This window comes from Nannospalax galili, unplaced genomic scaffold (assembly GCF_000622305.1).
Source record: "Nannospalax galili isolate Female #2095 unplaced genomic scaffold, S.galili_v1.0 scaffold824, whole genome shotgun sequence".
NCBI lineage: Eukaryota > Metazoa > Chordata > Mammalia > Rodentia > Spalacidae > Nannospalax > Nannospalax galili.
In genome coordinates this window covers 1,433,501-1,458,491 of record NW_008351697.1, presented here as the reverse complement: position 1 = coordinate 1,458,491, position 24,991 = coordinate 1,433,501, and the positions used below count along the sequence as shown (strand labels likewise).

Below are 24,991 nucleotides of genomic sequence, written 5' to 3'. Positions count from 1 at the left end.
CTCCTCTTCCTCCTCTATCTCCTTTTCCTCCTCCTCCTCCTCCTCCTCCTTTTTGTGGTACTGGGATTCAAAACAGGGCCTCACGTATGCCAGGTGAGCACTCTACCGCTGAGTTACATCTTCAGCCCTTAAATTATTTCCTATTTGGCTTTTTAACTAGGAATTTTACTATGTTCAGTATTTTGAGTTTGTATTACAATGCAAATAAACTATGAAAAGATCAGGATTGGGTAAGAGCAAGGAATTGTTATTTTATTTGTTTAGATTACACATTTTTCCAGAAAAAAAGTGTAACTCTTGTTTTTTTACAAATTTAAAAATAGTTATGACTTCAATTAAGGTATTACGTTTGTTTTCTCTTTAAAATCCAACATTTTGTATAATGTCACTTTGGAATTTGCTGTTTGACTCACGTCATTAAATGTTAAGCATCTAATTATTACAAATGAAAAGGAATATGTAAAAGAAGTAAGGAAATGAGAAGGAAAAGCATTTGGAGTTATTTTCAGAACTGGGGGAGGGTGGGTTGTATTTTCTGTTAATCGCTGTATTTTATGATTAGAATCAACCTTGAAAAGCATTGGAACAAAATTTTGTGCCTTTGCCCGTGATATAATCCCTAAATCTCTTCACCAGAGCCTCACCCAAGGAAGGTACTTACCATGTTTGGAACTCTGGTGTGAAGGTAGGAGCAGAATAGATTGGGGTTTAGCATCCTGATAATCTAAGCTCATCATCTGAGCTCTACTCTGCTAACATAAGGTGTAGAATCTTCACTACTGCTTGTTTTCCCCAACCTTCAAATGGAAGTAACAATTTCCACCTTTTAAGAAGCTGTGAGGCCAAATGATTCACATATTTCAATGGTGTTCCATACGTCTGATTTCTCTTCCCTTTAGTGACACATTCTCTTCCCAGGAAGCCCCATTTTACCTCTGCACACGACCCTCCATTCTTTTCTATAGTGACCCTGGGAACTGCCTGCCTGTCATTCTACAAGTTCTTGCTGAACAACTTGGTCACACAGTGAACTCAAAACCAGCATGGGTTATGAGACCTTGAGACCTTGTCTCAGAAAACAAGCAAATAAGTAAACAACAAGGAAAAAACAAAAGAAAAGAAAAGAAAAGAAAAGAAAAGAAAAGAAAAGAAAAGGAAGAAATACAATCCGAAAGTTAGGCATCAGTTTGGGATCACCAAACAGCTCTGGTTGGGTTAGTAACATCTCTGGTTGGGCTAGTAATCAGAGTGTGGTAGTTACATCAGGCCCCAGCAGAGGTTAGGAAGCTCCACAAAAGCCAACCTTCTCAAGAAACACAAAGACCTTAAACAGGCAGATCGATAAGACTTAAGAAACCTGGCCACTGTCTACTGCCAGTCTGTGGTGGGAAGTGAGAAGACTGGACCGTCCATGCTGTGTCATCCAACAAGATAGCTGCCGTCAACTCTCACAGAATGCTGCTGCCCGACTGATATGGGGATGTTTTCCTTACTCTCCTCAGTGCCGTATGGCCAAACATTAGGAACGAGCGCTAGGAGACTCTCACTACTTCAGGGGCACCCGGCCATTTGATACTGTGACATGACTTTCATTGTGTGACAGTATTCCTGGGAAACATGAACAAATGTCTCCTCAACCCCAGATAGAGAACTGGCAACAGATCAAAGTACCAATACCACTGAAGTCAAACTTGGTGAACCAGGGAGTTTATTGAGCTACTTATACAGTGTCGGCAACTTGAAGGCAGCTGTATAGCAGCAGGCCCACCCAACAGGGGTGATGGCTCAGGAATGCTGGGAACCTGGAGCCCTCTGCATGACTTGGGGATCGCAGAGTCTTTCCAGGCAGCTCATCTGGGCAGGATCTCCTCCCTCAGCAGTTTACCACTACTATAACTTTGTGACAGAGCCTTGTGAGTCTTCTAAGTTTCACTCTTCAGGATTTGTCAAGTCTTTTATGTCTGTTGTGTCATGAGCCTCTCTCCAGGAAGCAAATCTTTAACTTGGAAGATACTGCTTCAAGTTCTTGGGGGCAATCAAGGGCTGTTTGGGGAGTCTCTTGGACTACCCTAGCCAACAAGTTGAAGGGAGGTTTTTCCTGTCTGGCACTGTTTCTTGTTTTATATAGACTTCAGCTATACACATGGACTCACTGTAGTAGATATTGTAGAGCTACTGTATGTGTAAATTTTTCAGTAGGCTTTTGAATACGTTTCCCTCTGATTTTTTACACCAGCAAAGCTCCATCATGCAACAGAGGTTAATGAGCACAAAGGGCCACAAATGGCCAATGTGTAGAGAGTAAGAGTCTGCAGAGTGTGGGTACATAGACACGACTCCTATATTAAACCTACCCACCCATGCAGGGCTCAGGGACCACTGAGGATGAGGAGCAGAAAGACCGTAAGAGCCAGGGGAGGACCACATGGAAATAGAGTCTTACAGGCTCCTGGAACCTTTCTCATATGAACTTACGGCAATGGTGACAGCATGCACAAGACCCAGGCAAACTGAAGCAGACAAAAACTCAGCACAGAACTAGGGAAGTGGGCACAGGCCAAAATCTTAGCCAAAGAACTACTGGGCAACTGATTACTGCTGGGTGAGGAGGAGCTGATCTTCTTTAAGGGAGGAACTCTAGTCTAGATAGACTGACTAGTGTCCAGTGGATGAACTTTCACTGAGGGACGTCTGGGTACACTAACTTGACTCGATAGACCTTAATATATATGACAAAATGCATGAAATTCAGTGGGTGGGCTATGGGAGGGTGTCGATGGGGAAGGAGTATAAAGATCATTATGAAGCTGTGCGTGATACATACAAAATTCAATAAATATATATATAAAATAAAAAATAAAACAAATTAAAAAACAGGGTACTGCCATAAGAAAATTTGTCATCTACGTATATGTTGGACTGCACTGATAGCTATCCTGGGACATACGTAATCTAAGGTCCACAGGTTGGAGATGCTTGGACCATTGTCACAGTCATAAGGCCTCCCTTAGCTGTGTGTTGTGATCACATCATATTGATGAACCTGAGCTAGAGCAGTCCAGGGTGAAATGCAGCCTGTCCCAGATCCCAGAGACTTCTCTAATTCATCTCCAAGTGTCCTTGAAGTAGCAGCTGGGATAAGTATCCTGTCTCCTGCAATCTGTCCTCATGACACAAATTCTACTGTTTGCCTCCAGGCTTTTTCTTTCTAGCATAGTCATTCATCGGAATAGAAATTCCAGACGCTGACTAGAATTACAAATGTCTAATGAACACAGATCACAGGGTGTAAACTCTGACTTCCCTTAATTTAGAAAACACAGTCTCGACTTTGTTTAAATCTCATGATAGTGTATGGATTTATTCAAGAGATCTATAAACCTGCTGAAATTGTATGAAAGATTTTGTGGAGTTTGAATGAATGTGCATGGCTTATAAGAGATTCTTAAAAGAATAAAATTTGAAAGAAGATTCAAAAGCCACAATGAACTGTACTTGTGCCTTTGACATTAGCTCTGGAAGGCAATCCCATTAAAAGACTGAGCAGTGCTGAGCTTAGTCATGACTCAAAGCTATTGTCTTTCCACCCATCTTCTCAATCAGAGCTTCGTAAGTTCTGCCGGGTCTTTACGTGACTGCACTCTCCCTGCTAACCCAAGGAGAGCTGTTACTATTTAACCTAAAGCTGATGCCTAATGTTTGGACCCTATTCCTTTCTCTTCTTTTCTCATCTGTTTTTAAATACTGCTTTATTTTATGTGCATGTGTGTGTGCTTGAATGTAAGTATGTGCACTGCATGCACGCCTCGTGTCAAAGGGATCCAGAAGAGGGTGTGGGATACCCTGGATCTGGAATTACAGGCTGCTGTTAGCCACCACGTGGGTTCTAGGAACCAAACCCATATTCTCTGGAAGAACAGCAAGTGCACTTGATCCTTGAGCCATTTATCCCGTCCCATTTGTTTGTTCGTTTGTTGAGAAACTGACTTTAAACTCACTGTGCAGCCAGGGGAGGATGACCTTAATCCTACATCTGCCTCTTCGGTGCTGGGATTACAGGCATGTATCACTGCGCTTGGTTTTATTTTACTCCTTTTTGATTGAGGCTAAATTCATAAAGCTATGTTTATCAAGCTTAAGGAAAACAATACAGCTCTAGGATAAGGAATTCCTTCTTTCATTTTTTTTTTCTTCTCTGTAGGTCGAAAGTTTAAGAAGTTCAATAAAGTCAGAGTTATGAGAGCCCTAGATGCCGTTGCCCTTCCTCCATCAATGGGCCTTCCGAATGAAAGCCAAGCCCTGAGCCAGAGAATCACCTTTTCACCAAATCAAGAAATACAGCTGGTCCCTCCACTCATCAACCTGTTGATGAGCATTGAGCCTGACGTGGTCTATGCAGGTCATGACAACACGAAGCCCGACACTTCCAGCTCTTTGCTGACGAGTCTCAATCAACTAGGCGAGAGGCAACTACTTTCAGTAGTCAAATGGTCTAAGTCACTACCAGGTAATTTGTACATAGTAACATGCATAAAATGGTATTGTGTTTATGATACTAGTTGATGGTTATATCATTCTGTGCAGTAATTCAACTATCAGGTAAACAGCATGGTGTGGTATATGTTTCAACAGTTTGAAGTATTTGCTACAAATCCTCAGGTGTGCTTGGGATACAGCTCAATTGGTAGAGCACTTGCTTAGTACACACATGCCCTGGATCCACTCCCTAATGACAGAGAGAGAGAGAGAGAGAGAGAGAGAGAGAGAGAGAGAGAGAGAGATTTAAATATGTTTTGGAACACACAAGTATAGAGCATATAAAGTATTGTTGGTAAATGAATTGCATATAAGAAACAGTTACATAAGTGTATATGTTCAACCACAGATATTATAGTAATTCTTAGAAAGACATGTTAACCACCTCCTTACAACATCCAATTCATTCTAAAGCCAATTGAGTCTTTTACTCTAAGATAAATCCAAATATGCCTACTCATGTAACAAATCAAAATAGTACTCAGAGCACAGTAAAGTGTCTAAAGTCTATGAAGAATACAAAATTCCTGACCAAATGAGTGATTCTGATATAGAGAAGTGAACATCCAATCGCTGTTTCCTCTAATTAATACCCAGATAAAGAAGAGATGGGCCAGTACAGTGAGAACTGCACTTATGCCATTGCAGAAGCATTTCAGTTACTTTACCATCAAGTTTTATTCTCTCAGCACAGCTCCTTAGCAGCCAAGTGGCTGGCAGAATTATAAGAATGAACTTCTCCCTTGGTTGAATCTTAGATGGCAGAGTCAGGCAAAGACTGACAATCGCTTATGGAGGCATTAAGCTCATGATTAGAAGTAGAACCCCTCTTGAAAAAGTACATGCTCCTCACACCAATAATGCCCAATTTAATTTTCTAATGCATGGCCAAGAATTAAACACATTATGTCCTTTTAGTCTCCAACTAAATTCAATAACTTTTTGAAATAGGAAATCCTTCCCAAATTACCTTAATTTTTTTATTATTCTACCTGAAAGGTTTGAAATATAATAGATGAATTGTTATTGAATGTCCAAGGTTACGTGAAATAGAAAAATAGGCTCCTGGATGTTGAATCTTCAAAAAGACATGTATTGAGCAGAGATAATAAAATTTGGTGTTCTAATAGAGAAGTAATTTTATGGAAAAGTCAAAATGCCCAGGTTTTTATTAGCTTTTTGTCTAGCTTAAGGGTCTTGGAAAGGTAGCTATTTCCATTTTTTAAAGTTCTGAATAAGTAAAACTTCCTGTGTGGTGGTTAGTTATCAAAATTGATAGATCTTTACTAAGCAAAACATCATAATAACTTTGATAAAATTATTCTGTTTTAAACTGAGCGTTTAACTGTGTTTTTAATTTTCCGTTTCTCCATCATTTGGAGATGGTGTTTTCCTCAACTGTTAACACAGGTCCCATTCCTTTGGTTTGCATTTCTGAAGGTTTTTTTATTGCTTAATAAGAGTCTGCCATCAGCTGGCAAACTGAGGGGGAAAAGGCAATTAAAAAGAACATTTATGCATTTTGAATAAATCTGTTTTTAACTTAAAATGATAATAATATTAAGAACTTTTGACCATTACACAACCTTGAGAAAAGAATGAAAAATTGTGCATTGAATTTGGTGACATCTTTTTAAATGCTGCAGAATATAATCTATATGTGGCAAACCAAAGTGATGGCAGACAAGGGGGACATTGAGATTATCAAAGTTCGTGTGGACTGTGCTCTTTTAACACCATATTTGAGAGTCGCACTGCTGAGTGAGTGTTGGGATGGTCAACAAGCTAGGGACCACTTGTCCTGGGGAAGGACTGAAAGGGATGTTTACATAATTGTGTTCACTGTCCTTCTCACTGCTGTGGCAAATACCTCACAAGAGCAGGTTAAGGAAGGAAGGGTTTATTTTGGCTCATTCAAGAGCACAGTCAATCCATCATGGAGGGGAAGGCATGGCAGCAGGAGTCTGAGGTTGGTACCATCCATATGAAGTGGGTCTTCTCTCTTTCGTTAAACCTCTTGGAAATGCCCTCACAAGCATGCTCAGACATGTATCTCCTAGCTGATTCAAAATCTGCTCAAGCTAACCATCAAGATTAACCATCATGATAATCTAGCGTTGTTTGCTAGTCTGTACTGGCGTCAGTTCACTTTAAGCATGGTTACAGTTCTTGTTCACTCGTTGGGTCAGTGAATGCCTGCCATATACCAGCTATGTGCGAGTCCTAACAATTATCAGTGCTCTTAGAAGGAAAAGCCCAGAGATGGGCTCACAGCATGAATGCATTTAGATGTAATACATCTAACATCTGAGCATCGGGGTAACACACACAGTAAACTTCTTTTATACATTTACTCATGTGCAATGAGACCATTAATTATGTGGAAAATGGACTTCTCTCAAAGGAGCCTTAATAATAAGCCAGACTCTGAATTTAGTCTTTCACAGTAAAGATGTGTATGATCTATGCTCACAAGTGCTACTACAAAACCTGTTGACCGATCTGCTTTTTGTTTGTTTGTTTTTTTTTTTGATGACCAGAAATGATGGCTGTTTATTGGGAAGCTTCAGTGTGTGATCACTGGGCCAAGTGCTGGTCCTTACTATCTGACTTAATTTTCTCAACCCGAAGAAATAGGTAGCATCTTTAGCCCCACCTTACAGGCGACCAGGACTCAGATTTCAGAACCAGATCTAGGGTCAGAGCCTGGATCCGGGGGAGCCATCCCAGGACCTCAAAACCAATTTGTCTCAAAGCATATTGGATTTCTATAGGCAGCAATTGGTGCAAGTCGGACATGGGTAGACACTTTTGAATTGTCTGCCATCTCTGATGCCTTTTTCCTATCTGTTCACTTGGGCCATTTTGAGGACTTCAAGCAGGCTGTCCCAAGCAGCACTTCCAGAGTACACAAGGGGATCCACTGACTGTGGGAGCTTTCCCAGAATCCCCATGCTGTCCTCATCCCCAGCAGGGCGGCCTGGGAAGATCTGCTCATTCTTACACAACAGTAAAGTGTATTTGGAAGTCATAGTAAAAAAAAATCAGAATGATCATCGCAATAAAGGTGATTTGATGGGTGACATAAACATGAATCTGTAGGCTCCCCAGAGTTCTTTGTTTCCTGGTCAGAGGTTTCCTCATTTCTTCTATGTCTTTACTTTCTTATTACCTTTGACCCGTTAGCATAACTGCAGCTGAATTTACTTCTCTCCAATAGTATTTCGTAGATATGATTTTTAATTTAACAGATTTGTAAAATGCTATAACCTCATGACAGCATATGTACAAACCACCTCATTGGATACCCTGCATATGACATTTAGCATCTGTCTATGAACGATTTGACACTCGATTTTTAAAATATTTTGTTTAGTAATTTTATTTTATGTGTATGAATGTATTGCCTGTATGTGTATAAGTGCACCCATGTCATGTAATGTCCGTGGAGGTCAGAAGAGGGCATTGAATCTCCTGGAGCTGCAGCTACAGATGGTTGTTAGGCTCCATGTTGGTGCTGGGACTCAAACCTGGAGGCTCCTTTCTTCTCCCCCTCCTCTCCTAGCTACTCCGAACGAGCACTCAGAATTCACACTCTAATCTCATCTTCCCCTCCAACTTCCCTGCTCCTTTCCAGATCAATCCAGGAAAGCTTTGCTTTGCATTTGTCAACCCAACACTAATCTCTAGGGCTAAAATTATGATCTATTCACAGTTTGTATGTCTAATGAGACGTGGTGATGGTGAAAACAACATTCATAACTTTATGCTTAGTTGCAAGCAAATGCTTCACCTCAACTAGGTGCTTAAGCTGGGTGTGGTGGCGCACACCTGTAGTCCCAGCACTTGGGAGGCAGAGGCAGGTGGATCTCTGTGAGTTCAAGGCCAGCGTGGTCTACATAGTGGCTGTATCATGAGACTGACTGTTCCTTGAACCCTATTAAACTAATATTCTGAAAATATTGCAAATATGTATTCCATCAAGAATGCTTAATTGTGTGCATATGTGTGGTATGTGGGTACCTGTTCACATGTATGAGCATGTGTGTGAGTGCTTATGGAAGTGTGTGAGTGTGTGGAGGCCAGATTAACACTGTCTTCCTCAGTCTTTATCCACCTCGTTTTTTGAGATCAGGTCTCTTACTGAGCCTGGAGCTCACCTTATTTGGCTAGACTGGCTGGTCAGTGAATTCCAAAGAGCCTCTTCTCTTGTCTGTGCCTCCCCTCAGCGCTAGGGCCACAGACACACATCATACCAGGCTTTCTTACATGAATGCCGGCCTCAAACTCAGGATCTCTTGCTTGCTTGATAAGCGTATCACTGACTGAGATGTCTCCCCAGATCAAGAATGCTTAATTTGTCTTCTGAATTTATTGCCATGAATATCATTAACACTTCCGTTAGTTCTATGATTTCTATAACAAAGAAAATGCCTCTTGACACATAATTTTTATCTCATTGTGTTTTAGGGGATATTTTTTCTTGTTATTGATTTGTTGTTTGGACACAGGGTCTTATATAGCTCAGGCTATCCTAGAACTTACTCTGTAGCAAGGATGGACTTGAACTCCTGATCCCTCTGCCTCCACCTCCCCCGTGCTGGGAAGCTGTCCACCAGCACATGTGGTTCACTCCTTCAAAATTAGGGGCTTTCTCTCAAACTGATTAGTGACTTTTGTATAGTTGTTAATCCAATGAGCACTTATGTTACAGAAGCCATTGACTGACTAATAATAAATATTTGCATTCGACTCAATGGTGTGCACAAATATCTTGAATCTTTAACAAGTCATGGAAACTTTATCTTTACGATCTTGCTCAAAGTGGCATTTAGTTGCTGCTAGACTCAAGACTGGAACTTACATCTCTCTGCAGAACTCCTAAAGTCACACCAATAGACAGTTCTGTATGTGCCTCCTTGTAGAAGTCTTCATCTTCAAAGAAAATAAAGGAAGATATATTTGTCTCTTATGCATTGATACAAACATATCAAATAATTAATTACCCAATTTTCTGAATAGTTCATTGACAACATTCATGTTCTGGATTTATTGTGTTAAGATTTGTATTTTTTTAATGTCATATAATATAGACATGTACTTGAAGGAGCATTTAAGTCATGTGAAAATCAAAAATTGTAAAAGTTGAACATCAAATTTTTCTAGCTGGGTAGAGTTTTTCTCCAGCAAAGTGAATCAGACTTGTGGGTGCCAATGGTATCAAAGCAAATCAAACAAACAAACAAAAACCTACGCTAACTACAAAAACAAAAAACAGAAAATGTCAGGCCCTCAAAACAGAAAAGCAAGCAAGCAGCTACTGGAGGGTCTCCAGGAACAGACAGAATACAGGCACAAACTGCACCCACGAAGACCGATGAATGTCAGAGGGTTTATCCGTCTTCGCTGGTAGCCTCCCTATTGTTACCAAACCCCAAAGAGAGGGGGTCTCTAGTCAAGCAGAGACAGGAAGGGCACACAGAGGGAGGATGCTTAGACAGGGGAGAGTACATCTCCAAAAGAAACAAAACTTACTGCGGTACATTTAGTTAGAAAGAGGCACTAGATAGTCTTGTTTCCAGCGAGACTGAAGACTACTAAGGCTAGTGCAGGCTCCGAATTGTTTCCATGACAACCATGCCATCAGGAATATGTGCAGAGAACCCAAGTGTCTAGCATATTCAGAAAGAAATGTCTGTTGCCCTCAATATGCAGTGGACCAAGTGTTATTCTGGCTTTGGTTTCTGAGTTAGGTCACTTGTAAGTGTGTGCCAGTGGAGCTTTAAGGGAAGTAGATGCTAGTTAAAAAGCTCTATGCAAAGGAGTTGATGCTCACATTAAAACATTTATTTTCACTTAACCTTTAACAAAATATTTTATTTTCACTGTTTAGCTATAATAAGTTACAAATGGTTTCCGCATTAATATTCCTCCAATATCTCCGTATACTTTAAGTATGCCCAACTGCACTTTATACTGCACAGTTCCCTGAAACATGTCCAAAATGTACTATTTTTACCCCACTTCATTTTTCTTTTATTTTTAGAAATGCTGTTCACATCATACCATTTAGGAAAAGCTGCTGAATGATGTTCTTGAGTCTTTGTTACAATTTGTATTGACAAATATCTTGATTTTTTTTCTTTAATTATTTCTCTAATGCACACCCACCTCTCAGTTACATGTTGGTCTATGTCAGGCCTTTCTCATCTGTCATCTGGATTTTGGCAGCAGCTTCCAACTGCTTTCCCTCATCCTAAGACACTACCTTGATTTCATCCCAATTCACTCTGATTCACACGGAGGTCCACCCATAGGCCAACAGAAAGACAGAACTCCAGCTGCTCTTTAATAGAAGTACACAACTTTTATACTCTAAGGCCAGGTGCATCTACAAAGTCCTCTTCTTCTCCCTCCTGTGAGTTCTTTGGTATTGAACTGGTGATTAATGAACCCAAATGTCAACATATATTGGTCATTGGGCTGCTATTATCCCTCTCCTATTACCATCAGAGAAGGGTATAAAAATAGAGTAAAAGAACACACACACACACACGCACACACACACACATACACACATACACATGCACATAAACACACACACTGACACTCACTGGTCAGTCAGTCTAGCCCAACGATGGAGTTCCAGGTCAGTGAGAGACCCATCCTCAAAAAAACAATGTGAGCGGTGTTTAAGGAACCACAAGGAAGGTCTCTGGCCTTCATAAGCACACGCACACACACACACACACACACATACACACACATACACACACATATACACACACATACACACACATACACACATACATATGCACATACACACACACACATACATACACACACACATACACACACACACACATACACACACACACACACACATACACACACATACACACATACATATGCACATAAACACACACACATACACACACATATACACACACATACACACACATACACACATACATATGCACATAAACACACACACATACACATGCACATAAATACACATACACATACACACACATACACACATACACATGCACATAAACACACACATATACACACATACACATACACACACATACACACATACACATGCACATAAACACACGCACATAAACACATACACACACATACACACACATACACACACACATACACACACATATACACACACATACACACACACATACACATGCACATAAATACACACACATACACATACACACACATACACATGCACATAAACACACACACATACACACACATACACATACACACACATACACATGCACATAAACACACGCACATATACACATACACACACATACACACATACAGACACATACACATACACACACGCACATAAACACATACACACACATACCATAACATACGCACATATGCACATAAACACACACACATACACGCACACGCACATAAACACACACATACACAAACATACATACACACATACACACACACACACCTTGTTAAACCACATTTTAGAGACCACTGAATTAAGTTTTAAGAAACAAATGTGAACAGAAAGCTGTGGAATAAACCCACAGCACACTGTGTTATTAAAGAAAAATTAGACCCAGGACAACTGAAAGCAATGATTTACAAGAAAAAGATTTTTGTTAAATCCCTCCAAGTTGAGATTCCTCAACAAGGCAAGCGCATTTCATCCAGGCATTGTCTCTGTCTCTTAGGAAGGCCTTCTTGATCTGCCTTCAGCAAGTGACTGGCACATTCTCTTTTAACCTTGACTCACACTCACAGACTTGTTTCTCCTATTGAGCTGTGAGCTGGTGAGGGCAGGGATTGGGTCTTATCTTTAGAATTCCAGCATTTCTTTTATTTATGTTTTTAATATAGTATTTTCATTAATTTACTGAGAATTTAGTACATTCATACAATGTATTTTGATCACATTTACTCCCCCTAACTCCTCCCAGATCAAATCCCCCATTCCCCAACTCTAACCTAATGTCATACCCTCTGTGTTTTGGTTTATTTTTTAATAATATACTGAGTCTAGTTTGTGCTGTCCATATACTAATGGGTGTAGAGCCATTCACTGGTGTGTGGTAGACCTACTAGGGGCCATAGCCTTAAAGAAAAATGGCTCTCCTCAAGGAGCCACCGATTATTTTATCAACAGCTCCTCAGCTAGAGGTGGGAACTTCTGAACCGCCCCCTCCTCTACTAAAATGCTGACTTGGATGATCTTATGCAGATCTTGTGCAGACAACCACAGCTGCTGTGAGCTCATGAGGGCAGGGTGTGGTGTCTAGAAGACTCTGGAAGGCAAGCATCATCTATTCTCATTCATATGTGGATCCTACATGGAATGCCAGCACTCTAACACAGCCTCGCATGTACATGGGTCTCACTACATAGGGGCTGCATGACTTTGTTATGATGATTAATTCATTTAGCACAGTTCCACATATGCTCAATCACCATGACCAATTAAATCACTTCCAAAGTTTTTATGACTGTTTCCTGACTTTTAGGAGAAACATTTCAATACCTGCTTTCGATTTTCTACACATTTCCAGCAATGTTCACACACTGAGTAAATTGTGATTATTTTCTTTTGAAATTTGTTTTGTAGGTTTTCGAAACCTGCATATTGATGACCAGATAACTCTGATTCAGTACTCCTGGATGAGCCTGATGGTGTTTGGCCTAGGATGGAGATCCTACAAGCACGTCAGTGGGCAGATGTTATATTTTGCACCTGATCTAATCCTAAATGAGTAAGTTTAGACTTTTGCTGTTCTTGTTATTATCATAGGTCTATTTGTAGGATAATTTAGAAAATTATATTACAAAATATGATCTTATGTTTTGTGTCCTAAACATATAATTTTTCTGAAAAGGTTTCTGAGAATTACCTCAGAACAGAGCTTGATATACTCATCTTTTTATTGATATGTATTTTATATGTTGTGCATATGCATGCCACCATGCCTATGTGGCAATCAGAGGACACCCTGTGGGAGTCAGTCCTCTCCTTTATGAGGGTTCTGGGGCTGAAACTCAGGTCATCAGACTTGGCATCAGGCGTCTTTACCTGCTGAGCCACTTTAATTACCTCAGAACAGAGCTTGATATACTCATCTTTTTATTGATATGTATTTTATATGTTGTGCATATGCATGCCACCATGCCTATGTGGCAATCAGAGGACACCCTGTGGGAGTCAGTGCTCTCCTTTATGAGGGTTCTTGGGCTGAAACTCAGGTCGTCAGACTTGGCATCAGGCGTCTTTACCTGCTGAGCCACTTCATAGGCCTTTATTCGTGTATATCATGTATATTCATTATACATAGTACTAGCGTTTATACAAGTATATATATATTTGACCTTGTCCTACCCCATGCCCCTGTCCTCTCCTGTTACTACTCTTCATCCCTTTAGACAGTTTTGATTCTACTTTTATGTCAAATAAACATATGTAATTTGGATATCTTATATAAAACCTAGGATCCACAATTGAAAGGAAATGCGTTTTTCTTAGCCTGACTTAATTTGCTTAATATGATGCCTTCCAATTTGAATCCATTTATCTTCAATCAACATAATTTTGTTCCTCTTTATACCTGAATAAAATTCTAGTATATGTCCATTCCTCTCTTGATGGACAGCTGGTTCTATAACTTGGCTGTTGTGAATGGTGTAGCAATAAACATTGATGCAAGTACCTCTGTGATTTGTTGACAAGGTAAATGGACCTGGGAGTTATATAGCTGGGTCATATGGTAGGCCTCTTTGAGGAATCTATTGACATCCATAGTAGCTGAACTAGTTATCATTCCCATCATGAAGGTTCCTTTGGTCCACATCCTCATCAACATGTGTTGTTATGTTTTCTTGATGACTGATATTCTGATTGGGGCGAGAGGAAATTTCAACAAACTTTCAAATTGCTCTTCCCAGATGTCTAGTGAGGCTGGACATCTTTTCACATATTTACTGACCATTTGTACTTCATGTTTTATGAACTGTTGAACTGTCCATTTCATTCATGGACTTGCTTGATTTCTTAATCTTTTTTTTTGATCTTTGCATATTCTAGATGTTAATTCTCTCTCAAACATGTAGTTTGAAAACATTTTCTCTGATTCTTCTGGCTGTCCCTTCACTCATTAGATTGTTTCCTTTGCTGTACAGAAGCGTCTTAGTTTCGTGTAATTCTGTTTGTCAATTCTTGGCATTATCTCCTGAACCACTGGATATAATGCGTCTGTGCTTATTGATATGATAATTTTAATTGTATGACTTTGTCATTAATTTGACACTTGGAGAATTTTCCTCTTGTCTCAATATATATTTTTATCTCAGGTCAATATTTTTAAATTCTTCAAAAATCTACAGAGAATATTTTTAAAATAAAATTAGACATTTAGCATATCAAATTAAATTGTCAGACCTTCATGCTTATGAAGATAATGAAATAAATCCGAAAAGATTTTGCTTGAAAGAATTGAAGTACTTTAAAAAAATTAAACACAATATCTTCATGAATATTTCTTTTTAATATTTTATTTATTATTTTTTATTTTATGTGTATGACTGTATTGCCTGCATGTAGGTAAGTGCACCCATGTTATGCAGTGCCCACAGAGGAGAGAAGAGGCTGTCGGATCCCCTGGAACTGGAGTTACAAACGTTGTTAGTTGCCATGTGGGTGCTGGGATTCGAACCCGGGTCTTCTGCAAGAACAACCAGTGTTCTTAACTGCTAAGCTATCTCTCCAGCCCCTCACAAATATTTCATATTTGATTTACTATATCTAATTAAATAGTTGTCTACATAAAGTCTTTAGATGAATAAAAATCTGTTCATGGTAATGTTTATGCTCTTCTGATGGTAAACGTTAACTCACAAGTATCTAAGTTAATACTTTTAGCTTGTATAAGTCCACAATTTACAGGTAGTTTTCGTGCTGCATTCATTCTGTTTTTTGTTTTGTTTTGTTTGTTCTTACAGTCCGTTGAAATAGGAGGGGGTTAGCATGTTTTATTTTAACAGTTCAACAAACTGAGGCTCAGGAGACCTGGGTGACAGGATTAATCCTGGTCCTTCTGAGCTGATGAAGAGTCTTTCCATTATCCCTTTTAGTGCATTTGACTAATGTGGGTGTTACAGAACAGCACATGCTGAGAAAGTATCTTAAATAAGTGGCCTCAACCTTCAGAAACAATGAGCGTTTTCAAGCCGTATTTAATGCTTGCTTTTTATTACTTTTCCTGTATCATCATACATATCCCTTAGAAAAAGTATGGTGAAGTTTCTATGAACCAAATCAATCCTCCCATTAAACTGTGCACGAGATTATCGATGCACATACAAACGCACTTACTCATCAGTGAATAGAGCACTTCTCAGCTCTGCAGTCTCACTGCTACACCCTTGCACTTACTAGATTTAGCTCTATGAAATGTCCTAATGAAAATGAGAAACAATATTCATTTTGATCAATGTGTATTTAATATCAGTTTATGTTTAAATTTTCTTTGACTCAAAAATTTAATGCCATCTTCTGAAAACATTTAAAGTTCTAAATATGAAGTTTGTTTATTAAATATATCAGTAAATTCAATCATAGGTAAGGCAATTATGAAAATCATATTCACTGACAAATTCCATCATCAATTTACTGATCCCTGTGGTTTTCTTTTTTTCTTTCTGGTTTTTCTTTATGTGCTGTGCATGGTGCAAGACAGCGGATGAAAGAATCATCATTCTATTCACTGTGCCTTACCATGTGGCAGATCCCACAAGAGTTTGTCAAGCTTCAGGTGACCCATGAAGAGTTCCTCTGTATGAAGGTGTTGCTGCTTCTGAATACAAGTGAGTAGACATACTTAGCTACTTAAGTTGTAATACACAGGAAATTTTCAAAAATAGGATCGTATAATTACATACCAGGCATAAAACTGAGGTCGTAACTACAAAGGAGTGATACCCAGACACTCGTATGGTAATTAAGAAAAGTACTTGAGGGGTCTGGAGAGATGGCTCGAAGGATAAGAGTGCATACTGCTCTCACAAAGGAACTGAGCTTGGTTCCCAGCACCCATGTTGGGCACCTCACAGCCACTCCAGCTCTAGGGGCATCTGATATCTCTGGCCTCCACAAGCACCTTCATTCATGTGCTCATACCTGCACAGAAGAACACGTCCATGCACATAATTAAATTTTTTTAAGCATTTATATTTTGCCTACTACATGACTAGGTAGCCTAGCCAATTACTTTATTTTACAATGAAGTATGATTAGATGCTTTTCTTATTTCTGCAATTCAGTTGCATTAGGCATGTATTGTTGCACTAATGCAAGCTATTCGTCCCCCACCAACCATGCATGAAAGTATTTACTGTGTAAAATGCACACTCTTGTCTGGAACGATGCTCGGTGTGTCAGGATGCAATAACGGTTATAACAATGGTTATGGAGTTCACTAATAGTATACTAGTAGTGTGTGTCACTCACAAACGGCTCAGTGAACTAGAAAGGCTCAGACTTTCTCTACACACTGGCTGCACGGTTTCTCTGCTTGGCCTGATCGATGGCATCTGACTAGAAAAGAACAAGCGTGAGCAAGTGGAGCTTTGGATGCAGGACTTGAAAGGAGGAGAGGCAGTAGGAGAAAGAGTCCATCAGGAACAATCTAACGACACATGCACCAAACCTTTTCTGTGCCTTTTCCACACGTTGCAGGTTCGGCCCTCAGGTGTACGATTGATGCTTCTGTGACTCAGTTGATTTGCCAGAGAACCACACAGAACTAAGTCATGAGGAAGAGGTGACCCAGGTGTCTGTCTCAGCAGCACCTTTGCAGATACTTTTGCTAGAGACACAAATCCCACATGGTTAGGGAATGAGGTCAGGACAGGAGGAAGTGCTAATCCCTTCAAATGAGGTGGCTCCTGGAATGTAGTGAGTGTCCTGACATGTCCTGGGCACCTTAATGAACATTCTAATGGAGTTTTAGACAGTGGGAAGAGCTACTCAAAGTGACTGAAAATTCACCTTCAAATCTAGGAGGACAAATAAGGAAACATTCCAAAGATATGAGGGGAATTGGGAATTCACATCAGTTTTTATAGAATAGGAGAAATTTGTTAGCAGAGTACATAGTAGAATTTAAGTACTATAAGTGGACATACCATAAATCAATGAATATAGAAAAAATAAATATTATTGAGAAAAATAACTTCATATTTATAGAAAAAAATTATTTGGCTCAAATAATATCTTTATATAAATATCAGATAATTTGGTTAAATGTAAACATTGAAATTATTAAAAAGCAAATAAAATATTGACTGCTTTAAAATATCAGATAGGAAATGCTTTGTAAAAGCAAACAAAAAACGTGGGTTAGAGAGATGTCTCCATGGTTAGGAGTGTTTGTTGCTCTTGCAGAAGACTAGAATTAATTCCCAGCACCTACATTAGGCAGATAACAACCACCTATGTAACTGCAGCTCCAGGGGATCTGACTTTCTTTTCTGGCCTCTTTGGGCACTTGCATACATGTGCACATACACAAGACAGACAGACAGACAGACAGACAGACACACACACACACACACACACACAAATAAAAAACTAAATTTAAAAATATTCTTATGATTTATTTTTATTATATGTATATGTGTTATGCCTGCATGTATATAAGTGTACCTGTGTCATGCAATGCCTGCGGAGAACAGAAGATCCCCCGGAACTGGAGTTATAGACAGGTGCTAGCTGCTATGTGGGTGCTGGGATTTGAACCCTGGTCTTCTGCAAAAGCAGCCAGTGCTCTTAACTGCCGAACCATCTACCTAGCCCTGGTAAACTAAATGTTAATAATGCAATAGCAAAGTTGGCAAAGGAAAAGTTTGATAATTTGATTGTTGCAAAGTTAAAGTTCCTGTTAAATACAGTTAATTGTTCCTATTACAATTTAAAGAAAAGAAACAACTAAATCTCCAGGCATGGTGGCATACTCCTTTAATCCCAGCACTCAGGAGGCAGAGGCAAGTGGGTCTCCAGGAGATCCAGGCCAACCTGATCTACACAGTGAGTTCCAGATGGACTGGGGCTAAAGAGACTCTGTCAAAAATAAAAATAAAATAAAACTTAAAGAACACCAGGATTAGGTGGCAGATGATACACATATTCTTAACAAATTTTCCTCCAAAATGACACAAAAATCTTAGTAAAGGAATTTACCAAGAAATTACTTTAAAAAGTGATTTCATATTCACATATTAGGGTTAATTAGCTGTAGGAATTGGTTGGGAAAAATAAAGAGAAGATCTGGAAAACTCAAATTAACTTGAGAGAAGATGTCATAGATAGGCATGCAGGATACACTGTGCTCATGGGAAGTAAGTGTCCATGTGAATATTATCAAATTACTCGAGAGAAGTCTGTATATGTAGGATATGAGCGACAGAAAACTGTCACCCAAAGTGTTAATATTTTGCTTTCTCTTCGGTTTGCATATCATATATGACCTTATCCAATAGAAGAAGAAAGAACCCGATGTTATCGAGGTGCAGGGATGGTAGTATCGCTTCATTAAATTTTTAAAATCTTTGCCAGGTAGATACAATTGCCTTTGAACCAAATATATTCCCTTACAGAAATAGTATCAAGAGTCAAGATCACAGATATGGAGTCACATAAATTGAGGAGGTTATATGACTTTTCTTTTGACAACCTGGTTACAGGAAAGTTCACTTGAGGCTGAAGGCCTGCTTAGATCAAATACAAGCAAAGAATTCGTGAAGCCCAGAGGCTGGGGGCTCTGGAAGTAGAGGGTGAGAAGAGCAGAGAGCGTGATGGAAACAGAAGATCTGAGGGTGGTCTGTAAGATCTGAATGTGACACTAAAGATCTGAGAGGCTGTGCAGCTCAGGAGTAAGGCAGCATGCCTAGCTAATTCTCCGGTAAACACTAAGAGGACAGGTCAGAGGCAGATATCTAAATTATTAGCTAACACGCAGAAATAAGCGAGTATTCATTAAAATGCCTCCAAAAGCATTGCACATATGAGTGCACTTACATACATGTAGGTCAAATACTCCTACACATAAAATAAAAATTGATAAATAAAAATGAATACATATAATTAGAATATGTATCAAAAGAAATCACTACCTAGCTCAGAAACCTGTATTACAAATTGCTAGTCTTGTCTTTTTAACATAACTACCACTTCTCATGGTCTTTGTTATAGTTCCCTTGGAAGGACTGAGGAGCCAGAACCAGTTTGAAGAGATGAGGTCCAGCTATATCCGGGAGCTGATCAAGGCAATAGGCTTGAGGCAGAAAGGCGTGGTCCCCAGTTCACAGCGCTTCTATCAACTCACAAAACTGCTTGACAGCTTGCATGAGGTAAATATTTCATTTTCCAGATTACTAATGAGAATTCTGTGAATTACTCTCATCTCTAAATAGTCAATCTAAATTTTACTTGGTATATGTCTTACTTTTCCTGCTGCTGTGATAAAATACTCTGACAGAGGCATTTTAAGGGAGAGAGGGTTTGTTTTGGCTCACAGTGAGGGTACAGTCCATGACAGGAGAGAAGACCTGGCAGAAGGAGTCGGAGGCAGTTGGTCACACTGCATCCATAGGCAAGGGGCAGAATGATGGGAGCTGGTGCTCAACTATCTTTCTTCCCTTTATGTAGTCCAGGACAAACACCCGGGAATGGTTCCTCCCTTTTGGTGAGTAAACGACATCATCCCTCACAGGCAGGCCTAGAGGCAAACCTAATCTAACCTAACCAAGATGATCCCTCACAAGTGTGGCTAGAGCAGTGTCTCTAGATCAGTCCAGTTGACGGTCAATATCAACCATGACACATGATTTCCTCAAATTCATGTTTGTTCTTTGATTTTCAGAGATTACTTCTATCACTATGCTCAGAATTTAAATTCTGCCTTTTTGTGGTTGTATGTATATGTGTGTGGTAAAATCAAAATATAGATATAGAAAATAATCTGTTATATCATTTTGGATGGGATTATAAATAAGCCTGCTGGTGGGAAATCAGACAATCTATATCAAAAGATAAAATCTACATGCTTTCCAAGATTCCACGTTTGAGAGCATAAAGAAATCATAAGTAAGATTTTAAATTCTTTCTGAGCTTTTTTTTTTTATCCTTTGCTGTGATGGGAAATCCAGAAATGCCCAACACCACAACTAGGTTAATAAAACTGTATCTATCTATCTATATCTATCTATCATCTATCTATCTTTCTATCAATTGATCTATCTATCTATCATCTATCTCTCTATGTATCCATCTATCTATCATCTATGGTTAGTCAAGACGTATTCGATACAAGGTTTTATTGCTGCTATGTAAGAAACCACATAAAATGACAGTGAAGGCATAAAAAAGCTACCCACTTACCAGGTCAGTTTGTGAGCCATGACTCCTCATTATGAGTACACTGCCAGGAAGATCTATTCAAATTAAACCTCTCAAATGAAAAACAGAGGGGAAAATGAACTCAAAAAAAGGCAACATGAAAGATAAAACAGCAGTGCAGAAAACAGGAAAAATACATGGATCCACAAAGACACGCAATGGTACGGTGTCTAAGAAAGAACAGAAAGCATTCAAAAAAGAACATTTAATAAGGAAATGCTTTTGGAGAATTAAGTGCAACAGATCAGATATTAAACATTCAAAATTTGAAATATAAAGGGCGTACTCAGAAAATAATTTTTAAAACTTCAGACTTGAAAAATTAGAGAGAAAAGATAGAAAACTTAGTCATGGAGGTTTCAGCCTCAAATTAAAAGGAATTTATAGAAGAAAGAACACAGGAAAAATAAGGCGAGATGATTACACAATAATAAAAGGAGCTCAAATTGAAGGATGTGGTGTGTTCTTATTTTTCTTCTTGGTTTTTTGAGGCATAGTTTGTATGTAACCTGTATTGGCCTCAAACCTCCAGCAGGCCCCATTCCTAAACCTCTCAGTGCTGGAATTATAGGCATGAGTTTTCTGTTTTGTTGGGGGTTTTGTTTTTTGAGACAGTGTCTCCCTGTAGCCCCAGCTGGCCTGGAACTCACTATGTAGACCAGGCTGGCCTTGAACTCACAGAGATATGCCTGCCTCTGCCTCCAGAGTACTAGGATTAAAGGCATGTACCCGGCTTGGATGTGAGTTTTCTGACTCTAAGGATCCAGTGTTTGGGCACTGCACAATTGACCCAAGTTATATTAGTATAATTTTATCATGCCAAGCATGAGAAGAATACCCTAAATATCCCCATGAGAAAAGAAACACATATAAACTCCCAGTATTCAGAGTGATCTGGAACTTCCCAGTGCCAACACTGGAAACCAAATGTTCTAAAATATCCGAGCCACTTGTCTTCAGAATCATCATGAAAACAAATAACTTCGGCCAAATCATCAAATAATTACTATAGCGCCATAAAAGCCTCACTTGTAAAGTCTCACAGAGTTTATCTCAAATATAATCATTCTTGAAAGCTGAAGACAGAGGATTCAAGCCAGATGGTATGAACATCATGCTCCATCAAAATAACTGCACACAACAATGAGAAGGCTCCGCTGGACCAGCAATATGGGGCTTTAGGAAAACAGTGGAGCTAGGATGTTGCCAATGTGCATGACCCTATTGAGGTGACCTTTTCTAATTCTGTCAAAGAAGTTGACTAAGGCCTTGTGACAAATGAAAAAATAAAGAAAATAAGACCACAAAGTGATCATTTCCTCCAAAATAAAAATGGGTCACATGAGAAAGCAATTATTATCTGTCAGGAAATAATATACATTATTCTAATTTAAATGAAGGCTATTGATTCAGTCAAAATTTGAAATATTACCATGTATAAAAGAGAAAAAGAAAAACTTGTTGAAAAGGGAGCTGTGTGGAACACAAACACTAAACTTCATTGCCTTAGAATAAACTCAGTCGATAATGTCAAAGTCAGAAGATGAGCAGTTAGAAATACAGAGATAAATGTAAGATGATATTGCCTAAACTGAAAGTGGCTTTATTTGGGGAGCCGGAAAGAGTGGGAAGATAGGTTTGGAGAACTGGATTTTGTTGCTGCTCTTTCTACTGTGATTCATCTTGCAGTAGTGTTAGTCTCTTAAAATTATATACATAAAGTATTTGGATAAAAATGAGAAATTGGTCCTGGGGCACAAGCCTATAATTCATATATTTGGGAGACTGGGAAATCTCATAAATTCATAAACCTTGCTGAGCTGCAGAAGAGGTTCAAGGCAACCTCAGCAATTTAGCAAAACCCTTTGTCAAAGGAAAAAGAAAAAAAAAAAAAGGCTGAGGGTATCACTCGGTGGTATGGTACTTATGTAGCATGCCCCAGGCCCGCTTCCATCTAATTCAAAATGGGGTTAAAATGAACTATTTTAGGTTATCGATTAACAAATATAATTTATGAAAAAATTCAATCTTGAAAATGTATGTGTATGAAATACTATATGTATAGCTATGTATGCCCACATATATACATTAAAAGAAAAATAACTAAAAATAAACCAAAATGTTCACCTTACTTAGTCTATGAGAACATGGCTTATTTTTATTTCAGACATGAAGTTGAAACTGGGCATGTTGGGGAGACATGAGGAGAATTGGAGGGGCAGATAGGGGTAAATGTGATCATATTTCATTGTATACACATATAAAATTTTCAAAAATAAAGGAAAACATTTTCAGTCCATATTATCAGAGCCTTCTATCACAAGTGTAAAATGAGGGGAATGGAGCCCTGGTACAGCTTTTAGAGGCTCAGGTTCCCACCTCAAAAGGAGAGAGTGAAGGGCGTTGTTTTCATGTAGACAGGTATTTCTATCATTAGAAAAATGAGTTGCCGTGTTTGAGCAGCATGTGAGTACCATGTTTCTTACGTTTCCCACCCTCTCGTTAAACCAACAGCTGGTGAAACAGCTCCATCTCTACTGTTTGAATACGTTCATCCAGTCCCGGGCACTGGCTGTTGAGTTTCCAGAAATGATGTCTGAAGTTATCGCAGCTCAGTTACCCAAGATTTTGGCCGGGATGGTGAAACCTCTTCTCTTTCATAAAAAGTGAATGTCATTATGTTTCTTCCAGAAAACTAAGTTTTGTGATATGTCTTTTTTTGTTGTTTGTTTCAGTTGGGATGATGAGGTCTTGAGTTTTTATAATGTTCTGAAAGCCTTACATTTATAACATACCATACTGGGTAAATTTCTGAGAAAAGTTCAAGATTCTAATTTTCCTTTATAATGCTTAAGTAGGGTTTTCAAGCGTTTTGTGTATCTATATTTTCTTGAAGAGTTTACAAAGGACTAAATTTGATTGTTGCAGTAAACTATATCTCATACATATTATTTCATACTTTTTAAGTGAGAATTTTTAACTTTTGCATCTAGCAAATCCACTTTAGACGAGAAGAAAGCCTTTGCATTTAACAATAAAAATCAATTGCATATGCTAATTCTAGGTACTCCTTTGGTCTCCCTGACTATATTTCCAAAAATGAACCTTTAAAATGGAAGCCAAAATGTGGACACCTTTGTGATGAGAAAATTCATAGCCTAAAACAGATTTTTAGGTGTTTTTAATAAGAAAAAAGTACAGAGCTTTAAAACACTGAAGTGGGTGACTGTTTCTGAAACCAGCAGAGCAACTCTTATGTTAAAAGGAAGCCCCACTGGAAACAGGTTGGATTTCTAATGCTGTTACTAAGTAGCTAGTCCATTGTTGCAACACTATTCAGAGGCTTGTGGGGTTGTAGCAGGATGTCCGCAGTATTGTGAGTGGATGTGAAAATCAGAGTCTGTGCTCCCGAACTGCCATTGGGCTCCTTTCTGCATGTGGAAAGTGGGTCAGACTTTCTAGTTGATTTCCTTGCCTTTGGGAGTGAGTGGTGTGATGGCATCTCCACTGCCAAATGCTTCTTTTGGCTGGATCTTATTAACATCTTATCAAAGCAAAGAAGGGCAAAGGGGAAGGAGAAAGGAAGAGAAAGAGGGAGGGAGGGAGGGAGGGAGGGAGGGAAATACTATTTTTCCTTTCAGTGCTCACACAACTGGGGATAGTGTTCTTTATTAGGGAACTGTAGTGAGTCTCAGGTTGAAAATATTTTTAGTGCCTCTCTCCAAATCTGAAAAAGATGGTTCAGATATGCACAAGTCTCAGGTAGAAAATATGGAGTGCCTATGACTCAACTCCAAGAGTTACTTTAGGAAATACTAGATACTGGCTTAAAATAATATAACCAATTGCAATGATGATAAAAGACATAACTCATTTTGTTATTTCAACCGCAGTTATTCCTTTGAAAGACAGACAAGAGTTCTTTTCTGGGGTGTCACTGGAGAGTCATTATTTAAAACAAAAAGAATATATATGTGTATACACACA

The 24,991-nt window shown here is 39.0% G+C and overlaps 1 protein-coding gene across 1 annotated transcript in view; it reads left to right on the top strand.

The window, feature by feature from the left end:
• The window catches only part of Pgr (progesterone receptor), a 64,213-nt gene extending 40,151 nt beyond the window's left edge, over window positions 1-24,062 (top strand). Inside the window, exons 4-8 of the mRNA XM_008848670.2 lie at window positions 4,202-4,507; window positions 13,169-13,313; window positions 16,283-16,413; window positions 19,799-19,956; window positions 23,519-24,062. Coding sequence (XP_008846892.1) covers window positions 4,202-4,507; window positions 13,169-13,313; window positions 16,283-16,413; window positions 19,799-19,956; window positions 23,519-23,674 — 896 coding nt within the window. The 3' untranslated portion in view covers window positions 23,675-24,062. The remainder of the gene's footprint in view (window positions 1-4,201; window positions 4,508-13,168; window positions 13,314-16,282; window positions 16,414-19,798; window positions 19,957-23,518) is intronic.
• Window positions 24,063-24,991: the final 929 nt, after the last annotated feature.